Source organism: Mytilus edulis, chromosome 2, assembly GCF_963676685.1.
Source record: "Mytilus edulis chromosome 2, xbMytEdul2.2, whole genome shotgun sequence".
Classification (NCBI taxonomy): Eukaryota; Metazoa; Mollusca; class Bivalvia; order Mytilida; family Mytilidae; genus Mytilus; species Mytilus edulis.
The window spans coordinates 92388528-92399399 of NC_092345.1; the positions used below are offsets into that span (position 1 = coordinate 92388528).

Below are 10872 nucleotides of genomic sequence, written 5' to 3' on the forward strand. Positions count from 1 at the left end.
AATTTTCATTCAGGATCATTTCTGCTACCGTTAGCTTCTCCTGTTTTTGTGTCACCGTCTCTCTTTACACTATGAGAATAGACCAGTCAAGACCTCAGTCAACTTTCTCTTTTTCAGTTCTAAACTGACTCTAAACTTAATGAGGGAAGACTCGCCAACATTCCCTGCATTTAGAAATCAATAAAATGATTTACATCATTCCTGTTGGAATTTCTTCGCAAGAATATAATACATTTGTTTTTCGTATTCTTCGACATTTCTCTATTGGCCTCTGAATCTCTATTGGCCTCTGAATCTGTGGGACACTCAATACGGTCTCTTCTTTTCAACCGTTTTTGTTTTCGGTTACGTCACCGATAACAGATTTGTGCTTTATAACTAAAGGTTAATATTTGGATCATTGCCGGCCACGCTGATTATCGGGAATCACGACATTAAGTCATTATTATGCAGGAATCTAGTACAAAAGGAAATTTTATTAAGGTCTTGTTAGATTGGCTGTATTTAAAAGATATATATGTTCTAGATTTTTCAGTAATATGTATTTTCTATCGTCTTTCATTATGATTAAACAAAAACTTTTTGTCTTTTACGCAGCAAAAAATAATAAATATTTCTGCTGTGCCATTAGTGCATTTCGGATAGAACCCATCAGTATTAAATGTATACCAATTATTGTATAATCTCCTTGATAGTGCAAGTATCTTACTAATTCAGTAATTTTTTTTATAGGGGTTAATGATATATCATATGATATGATGATAACATCCATTATTTGACCCCTGAAATTAAATACATTTGAATTTGACCAAATTTAGTTAATTGTTAATAGACACAGAAATTTAGTATTATCCTTATGGTTCATTACATGAATGATAACTCTTCATGTATTCCAAATTTGAAGTTAATCCGTATAAATAAAATTAAAAAATATCAACTAATTTTATTGGTGTTTATTCCAATACCTAAGTGATACCAGCTGACATTTACAAAATACTACTGCTAAAACAAACAAAGAAAAATGAGCTTAACAAGTTATTAGCATATTTCCATCAGCAATGGGTGATGGAGATACAGAGGGTGGCCAAAAGTATTCGTCAAATATGGCTGCCGTTTGAACTGACAATCAACTGCTTCATAAAATGAATCTTATTTTACTCAGTCAATAAAGAAAAATAAAACAAAACTGTACCTTTAATATTTAGTAAGGTTTCCCTTTAATCTAATAACATGAATAATTCTCCTAGGAATTGAGTCATACAAACTTCTGATGTAATTTAAAGGAATACTTTGCCAGATCTGAAAAATCTCCCTGTACAGTTCATCTTTTGAATTTATGTTATACACCCGAACCTGAAGTTTTCTTTTGATATACAACCATACATTTTCAATAATGTTCAAATCGGGTGATTGTGCTGGCCAACTCATATTTTTCAGATGTGTCCTTGCTATGTAAGCTTGAGTCGAACGAGCCCTATGCACCGGAGCATTGTCATCCTGGAAAAGATAGTCATTTGTAGGAAAATGTCTTGCAATAAAGGGCTAAATATTATCGTCCAGAATGCTGATATACTTGTCAGCATTTATATATCCCTCAACTTTTGTAAGTGTCCCTACACCTTGATAGCAGATACATGTACATCCCCACACCATAGTGCTAAATTTTCGGTCAATTTTACTTTGCACTAAGTCCGGTCTCCAGCCTTCCCCTTGCTTTTTCCATACATATATGCGCCTGTCCTGTCCTACACACTTGAGATTCATCACTGAATATAACCTTACTCCATTGGTATTGAGTTGTCCATCACCTCTTTTCCCTACACCATGAAAGACTTTTTTCCGATTGTCAAATTTGCTAACAACTTTCTTTCTGTACACTCCCCAAGAAAATCCGTGATCCCTCAAACGTCGTCTTACAGTACGTTTAGGGACGACATCAAAAGTTCAATGTAGGATAAAAAACTTAATTCACGTAGTTTTTTCGCTGACCCCCCTACCCCCCTTCTTAACTTAATTTGGGAAAAATTGATTTACCTATATGGATATATGTAAAATAGATTTTAGATTAACAAAACTTGCAGCAATGTTGACCATCCGACCCCCAAAGTATTCGATTTAAGTTTTTTTATCCTACATCGATCTTTTGATGTCGTCCCTTAGACACTTGTAGTTGTACATCCCTTTGTTCATTAAACTTCAAAGTTATGTCAGCAAGCTGTGTTCTCCGATCTTTTTTTACAATTTTTTCCAGCTGCCGGTAGTCTCTGTCCAACATGGCGTGGGGCCTCTCTGATCTCGGACGATTCTCTGTTGTTCCAGCGTCTTGAAATCTTCTAATAATGCCAGATATTGTAGACCTAGGCTTTTGTAATATTCTTGCAATGTCAGATATTTTATCTCCATTTCTAAACAAATCTACAGCAATTCGTTTAAGGTCCAGTGATAATTCTTTCCCTTTCCTGCCCATCGCTTCTACACAGGAAAACAATAACAAACGTACATCTGACGACAATATGACGTATACTGTCACGTGACAAAATACCCATTTTGAAACTAGAATTCCGGACTTTCCCTTGTTGTTGACAAAAGATTGATAAAATTGACTTTGAATGTCAAGTCATTATAATTGTGGAATTTCGGCCGCCATATTTGACAAACACTTTTGGCCACCCTCTGTAAATCAAGGTTTAAAAAAAGTATGGGACTTTGCTCATTGTTGAAGGCAGTACAGTGACCGATTGTTGTTAATATCTGTGTCAATTGAATTGGTCTCTTGTGGAGAGTTGTCTCATTGGAAATCATACCACATCTTCTTTTTTAAATTTTGATATGACATAATTGAAGTTATTTCCCTTGGCCACCAATTTGGAGAGGTGAATAATTAAGTAACTTAACTAAGTGGGATAGAGATCATTTCTAAATCTTATTGATGAAACAAGCAAGGCTAAAAGAAATTAAAATTGTTCAGAATGGTTTTTTCTGAAGTCTTGTGGTCAGTATAAGTAAAAATAACAAGTTGAAGTTAATAGATGATACTTGAAAAAATTTGTGCACATGAGTGCTTTGACATGGCCACAAATAGGAATTAATTCTTACTCAAATTGTGTCAATTAATTTTGAATAGGAAACAACAAATTGTTTGTGTATATTTCAGAGGAGAACATTTATAAGAAATTTAAAGATGGATATAACAGTAATTTCTATAATTTTAGGTAGAGGATAACAATCCTGGCTATAAATTGGATAACTTCTGTATACCTAAACATTATGAAGAGGATCTAAAGAGAGTTTTAGTTCCAGCAGGTCTTGTAGCTGATAGGTTTGTAAACAGTTTGGAATACATTGTACATGCATTTATATATTGATATAAAATAATTATGCACACTTCTTTATTGTCATTTTGTACAATGTACAATAAAAATAATAGGATGGCAGTCTTATTTTAATGTGCGTATTGTTATACGTTTACTTTTCTGCATTGGCTAGAGGTATAGGGGGAGGGTTGAGATCTCACAAACATGTTTAACCCCGCCGCATTTTTGCACCTGTCCCAAGTCAGGAGCCTCTGGCCTTTGTTAGTCTTGTATCATTTTAACTTTTAGTTTCTTGTGTACAATTTGGAGTTTAGTATGGTGTTCATTATCACTGAACCAGTATATATTTGTTTAGGGCCAGCTGAAGGACGCCTCCGGGTGCGAGAATTTCTCGTTGCATTGAAGACCTGTTGGTGTCCTTCTGCTGTTGTCTGCTCTATGGTCGGTTTGTTGTCTCTTTGGCACATTCCTCATTTCCATTCTCAATTTTATTTTCACAATTTTTCATCAGCTTGTTTTTAAGAAAAATAAATTTAGCATGATTTTGAATAGATTTAAAAATATATGTTTGTTTTCTTTGTGTATAATGTTTTCAATTAAAGTTGACAAGGAACTAGGCACAATAATGTGTTTGAACACTGATGAGATAAAAAGATGATCAGAGTTTGCCACACCAATATATGTACTAAAAATCGAAATTCTTGAACATTATATATTACTTTTTTTTTAGAGTGGAGAGAGTAGCTCTGGACATAGTGCAAGATTTCCAGGAGGAGCCAATTGTTGCCCTATGTGTACTTAAAGGTGGATATAAATTCTTCACTGATCTTCTTGACAGGATAAAACAGTTGAATAGTCATCGTAACAAATCTGTTCCACTGGCTGTAGATTTTATTAGACTAAAGAGTTATGTTGTAAGTATGCTATTATATTTCTGTCTCAACTATGACCATGTCAGTCACAAGAATGCGATTCAGAACTATAAACTTAAAGCTTTCTATTGTAGAGAGGCTGAGAAATCCTTATATTGAATACTGATGCCTTATGGTCTTGACTTTGACTTATCTGTCTTGCATTTGTCCTTTAACCTGGACGAATTTTTAATGGTTCAATGATTGCATATAAACTGCATCAATTTTTAAAAATCTATACTGAAGCTAAATTTTTTTTTTTAATAATATTTTTTAATTTAGCGTTGATGGTGTCATCAACAATTGTTAAATATTGTGATTGTGTCAGTTTGAGGTAACAGGTACATTACAACATGATAAATAGACAATCTCATGAATTTGGAGAAAAAAGTTCTCATTATCTTCATATTTTGTGGCTGAGTGTAAAATTTCGAATTAAATTGAATAATTTTCAATAAAAATCTTAATGTCCTACAGATAGAAATAAATGTGCATAGTATGCATGTAAATATTGCACAAACTTTTAATAACTTGAGTTTAAAATCCCTGTTCTCAAAGATCTGTCCTACAAAGTGTTATCTGGCACTATGATTTTCACTTTATTGATGTAAAAATGTAAAGTTGATCATTGAAGTGATTTTTGTTGTATAAATAATTCAAGTATATAGCTTTCACATCTACAACCATTACAGAATAAGATTATAATGTTCAAACTGCAATGCAGTCATGACATCATACTATCTATAAGATATTTTCAAGGCGTTCAGAAATTCAACTATTTATATGCTACAAAATTGGTGACCCCTTTCAAGGTTTTATCAATTACAAAGAAATTTCAATGGCAATGACATATCATCATTTTAAAAGAATATTAGTGGGATAAGATTATATGTGAAATAACTATTTTGAATAAAAATTTCTGAATTTATTTAAATATTTACATGTATTCTATAAATCCCCTTTTTTGACCTAGTGAATATGAAAATAAGGTTACTCATGGGAGTGTCTAAGTTTTCAAATAATTGCAATTTTTTGGCCAATACATCATTAATTATTTTTTTAAACATGGTAATTAAATAATCAAAAAACCAGTCCTAGATTATCAATAATAAAAAAAAATCATGAAATGTTAAGTCTGTTAACCAAAAAACTATAAAACAGCCAAGTAATCAATAATATAAAACCCCATCAAGAGGCTTCAAAATCAAAAAGTATTATACAAATCTACCAAATGACAACTTTTTTGCACAACTGTTGATTTACATTTTACCCAGATTACATTATTCCGTCGTTAAATCATGGACATGCATTTCGTTAAATAATCAAGAATTTTCTCAATATACTGCGGAAATTTACCCCAAGGAACTTACTTTAAATAAATCAAATTTATTCGGTAATAACTGTCCTTTCCTGGATTTAGATATTTTGGTTTTAAACAGGAAACTCCACACTAAAATTTACGACAAAAGAGACGACTTTTTGTTCCCTATTGTTAATTTTCCATTTTTAGATGGTGATGTTTCTTTGGCACCATCTTATGGTGTTTATATTTCACAACTTGTTCGCTATGCCCCTGTCTGTTGTGACGTTTTTGATTTTAACGAACGCAACCTATGTATTACTGGTAAATTATTAAACCAGGGATATCGTTACCATAAATTACTTATAAACCTTTACTAAATTTTTCCATAGACATAAAGATTTGGTTTTGAAGTTTGGTTGTACCTGTTGAAAAATTATTTCAAACGGGATAGCACATCCTCATTTTTATGGAAATGTTGTTAACCGTGCCCGGAAATTTAGAAATGATCCATGTAAACTTATCGCTCCTTTAAATAAACTTATTCTAAAAGGTTACCTATTCAACACTGTAATAAGATCATTGAATATTGCTTTTATTGGTATAAATATTGATTTTGTTATCAGTAAATTAAAAGCTAACTAAATATTACTAGAATGTTATATGCATATACATATTCTTGGATCTACAATATGTCGATACCTGCAACTTGGCATTGCACAAGATCATGTTTTTCTCTGGCTGTTTACGACGTCTTTACACTAAATCCATTGGATGTTGGATGTGTACGGATTGATAGTTAAGTCTTAGTTGCATGATTTTTTTATTAGTTGTTAGTAGCTTTGAACTAGCTGTCAGATAACTGCGAGTACTCTCAGATCTGTTTACTGTGTCTTCTTGTGTCGGGATGTATAAGTACCAGGCCACGTCCACTTGTATTTTTGTCCATCTGATGAGTTAAGCCTTTTTCAACTGATTTTTATAGTTCGTTCTTATGTTGTACTGTTATACCACTGTCCCAGGTTAGGGGGAGGATTGGGATCCCGCTAACATGTTTAACCCCGCCACATTATTTATGTATGTGCCTGTCCCAAGTCAGGAGCCTGTAATTCAGTGGTTGTCGTTTGTTTACGTGATACATATTTGTTTTTCGTTCATTTTTTAACATAAGTAAAACGTTAGTTTTCTCGTTTGAATTGTTTTACATTGTCTTATCAGGGCCTTTTATAGCTGACTATGCGGTATGGGTTTTGCTCATTGTTGAAGGCTGTACAGTGACCTAGAGTTGTTAATGTCTGTGTCATTTTGGTCTTTTGTGGATAGATGTCTCATTGGCAATCATACCACATCTTCTTTTTTATATTAATCAAGTTATTAAATCTTTCTTCTGATTAAGTCACTCTGCACTTATTACAAAGTACATTTTTGTGTTAACAGTTTTTAGATATAATATCCACATCTTTTCTTTGAGAAAATATTTATCTTCGTCATTTTTTATTGGACAACAAAGTTTTTTTTCTTGAGACAAATAAAATGTATTAATATATAGAGCAATTTATCAAATGAACTTTGTCTTTTAGGATGATAAATCTTCAGGTCAGATAGAAGTTATTGGTGGAGATAGCTTAGAAAATCTAAAGGGGAAAGTAAGTTCAGTTGGATAGAAATTATCAATGTAGATATCTTAGATTATCTCAACGGAAATGTAAATGATGTCAAATCAGTGGAGACCACTTAAGCAATACAAAAAAAAGTATAATTAGTAATACATGTGTCACGGAATAGAAGTTCCTTCATAATATAAGTTCAAATGGAAAAAAGTATTCTGGAATATTATTTCCACTGGAATAGATATTACAGTAAATGTTCCTAACAGAATAAATGGTACAGATATTATGACATTGTTTATAACAAAGTTTCCAGTGGAACTTATGTTAGGCAGAACAAATATATGTTGACACATGTACTAAAAGAAATCAGAACATGCAAAGCAGAATGATATCATTATTGATCATTATTATTTCTTTTTCATACACATGCATAAAACTGTATCACTTGGAATGAGGCTACACCTAATCAACACCTTGTTTATTGGATTCATAATAAACGTTTTTACAAATCGTACATAGAGTACTTAATTTAGTATATATGAATGCATAATTGGTTCAATGATTTCCACAACATTATAATTTCAAGAAAGACTTTATCATGCATTTTTATACATGTATACCTATTTGTGATCATGATGTTAGACAATATATTTAGCTATTACTTCAGTTTATAGACAGACAAATGGTATTGAAAACATATTCTCCAGTAAATGATAATTTTATTAGAAAAGAGTTGTTTTTTGCTCTTTGGTTGGGTTGTTGTCTCTTTGACACATTTCCCATTTTTGTTCTCAATTTTGATTGATATACTTTTGCTTAAACATATTTAATGTCAGTAAATGATTTTGGCAGAGAAACATAACAAATAAGAAACGCCCAAAAAATATAGATGGACGATGACCAAGACAATATTGTTAAAAGTGATTTTAAGATTTCTTTAGTATAAACTGTTTATGTTATTTTGTTTAACTTTATAGAATGTATTAGTTGTGGAGGATATAATTGACACAGGGAACACAATGATGAAACTACTGTCTCTTCTAAAAGCTGTGGAACCTAAAACAATTAAAGTTGCAAGGTAAAAGATTCTGTTCAACATAATTAGAATGAAGTGGTCATAAAGTATTGTCCTTCACAATTAATGTCCTGTACAGTACGGTTTGAAGCCAAGTGCTGTGTCTTACTCATGTTTGGTGTATATTTATCATCTTTCCTTTCCCATAGGATGTATAATACTTCACCTTTTATAATCCTTGGAATGGTAAAACTTTATCTCCTGAATTCAATTTTTTAATGACTTTCATATTTTAATGCATTTCAGACAGACTGCCAAAAATTAATCAGTTTTCGTAATATAGTTTCTTGAAGGTACTTTCCATTCTGAACTGAATATGAAGTGAGAGTTCATGTCAATATAATTTTCATTGTGTAAAATATTTCATGGTTTGTTTGTTTTTATTTTAGCTTACTGGTAAAAAGAACACCAAAAAGTGTTGGCTACAGGCCTGACTGTAAGTTATGTTTTTTTGTTTATTGATTTCGTTTTATAATAATGTCTCTAAATCTGATTATAAATAACAACAGAAGGGTGGCAAGTGTAGTCTTTAAATCCAATTGTAAACAGAAGGTAGGTATGGTAAATACTGGTCATAGATCAGAATGTAAACATGAAGGAACTGATGGTTAATCTTGTTTTGAGATCAATTTGTAAATATGAATGAAAGGTTTCTTAATCTGATTGTAAATATGCAGATTACCATGATCAAAGAGATGATAAAATTCAATTGCTAAATCAACCTTCTATTTTTATGTTTTCAGATACTGGCTTTGAAATACCAGATATTTTCATAGTTGGCTACGCATTAGATTACAATGAATACTTCAGGGATCTTAATGTGAGTATTTTGTCCTTATTTTAAACATATTTATTTATAGTGGATTGGGAAACAAGTTTTGCAACTTATATTAATCCCTTTCCACTTTGCGGGTGCGAGTGCTGCCTTGTAGCGGCATTAGCCTTCTCTTTTTTCGAAATCCACAAGGGTGTCTTTTACGTACAAGAGATGTGGCTCTCACTTAACATTAGTCAGCCATTTATTGTCCCCTTCTGACAGACTATCATCGTTTCCTCAAGACCATTCTCGCAAATAGTGTCAAGGGAGAGCCGAAAATTCAGTCCCTGAAATTTTCATCCCGGAACGTGACTTTTTCTGTCACTAAACAATGTATGTGTAATAACCTTTTTTTAGCTCACATGATTGAAATCACATCAGTTGACTCTTTATATAGTTATTGTGCAATGATTTAATTTCAATTTGTTTTCATTTTGGAAAGAAATTTTAGTAGACTTTTCATCAGAAACCACACAATCTTAACACAGATCTTTTACAGGAATTTCAATAGTGTACTCCCTAATTTTTCTTATTATGTTAATTGTTTTAATTTTTTTTTAGCCATATAACCAACATCAGTTAAATAAAGAAGTGTTACACAAATTTATACAATTACTTTCATATGCAGGTATTCATTCTTTTTCACTTTACTGTTTTTTTTCTCTCTATCTATTTTCAGCATATTTGTGAAATAAATGAAGCTGGAAAAGTGAAATATGCCACCAAAAGCTAGTACCAAATGGAACAAATTGATGTGAAGCATTTTCATGATATTATACCTAGAACAAATTACGTTAAACCAAGAAGATTTGATATTACCATGAAGTCATTTATATTTTAATTGTTGTTGATAGTGCATGATAGTACATGTAGTGATTGTGGACAGTTATGAAGTATACCTTTTATCATTTTATTCACTAGCTAATTATGTGGGCAATTATTTACTAGATATATGTGGGCAATATTCTTTATTATTTTGACCAGTAGATTGTCTTATTAAATATAGGGACCAAAAATATCTCTTTTCTTACATTTGTATATGTATTTCTAAATGTTAAAAATATATTTGAGGTTTATACTTATATATTTAAAAAGGAAGATATGGTATGCTTGCCAATGAGTAAACTTTGTACAAGAGACCAAATGACATTAAATGTAACAACTAGTCGTCACTGTATGGACTTCAACATCAATTAAAACCCATACTGCATAGTCAGCTATAAAAGGCCCAGAATGAGAAGTGTAAAGCAATTCAAACTAGAAAACCAAAGGCTTGATTTATGTGCAAAATAATGAACCACAAACAAATATGATATATATAATATAGCAAGGAATTACATCCACAGAATAACAGGCTTTCTTGACTTGGGACAGGCACATACAGAATGTGGTGGGGTTAAAGTAGGTTGCATACCTTACTTTTAGGCAGATATCCAGATGAAATAAAATAATAGAAATGGAACTCTTTATCTTAGAAAGAAAATAAGAGAAAGTTAACATATTTGACTTGTTTACATCTGCTTCTTTGGTACTTTAAAGTTAAATGCAGGTAGATTTATAACTCAAGATTTTTTATGCTTCTAGAATGTAAATACGGTGACAATATGCACCTCACTGGACGTAAAATTTGGAGAATTTTTACAGATTTTTTCAAAGGTGCATAACTGGCTAAGATCTACAAATCTTTCATTTGACCGTAACTATAGGTGTTCTCAAAGGTAAAGCCACTGAAAAAATATAATGTAGGTCATTGAAAGGCTGTCCTTATCTGTATGTCTGTTATCATAAAGTTTAATAAGTAAAATCTTCTCTCTGAAACTAAGGCCTAATGTGCCAAATTTATCT

General features: G+C 31.8%; 1 protein-coding gene across 1 annotated transcript; it reads left to right on the forward strand.

Annotated features, from left to right (window-relative positions):
• The first annotated feature begins 355 nt into the window (after positions 1 to 355).
• Positions 356 to 10045, forward strand: LOC139513415 (hypoxanthine-guanine phosphoribosyltransferase-like). The gene is made up of 8 exons (XM_071301860.1): positions 356 to 483; positions 3213 to 3319; positions 4045 to 4228; positions 7106 to 7171; positions 8113 to 8213; positions 8600 to 8646; positions 8954 to 9030; positions 9707 to 10045. The coding sequence occupies exons 1-8, from the start codon at positions 448 to 450 to the stop codon at positions 9758 to 9760; spliced, it is 672 nt and encodes a 223-aa protein (XP_071157961.1). The 5' UTR covers positions 356 to 447; the 3' UTR covers positions 9761 to 10045.
• The last annotated feature ends 827 nt before the right edge of the window (positions 10046 to 10872 follow it).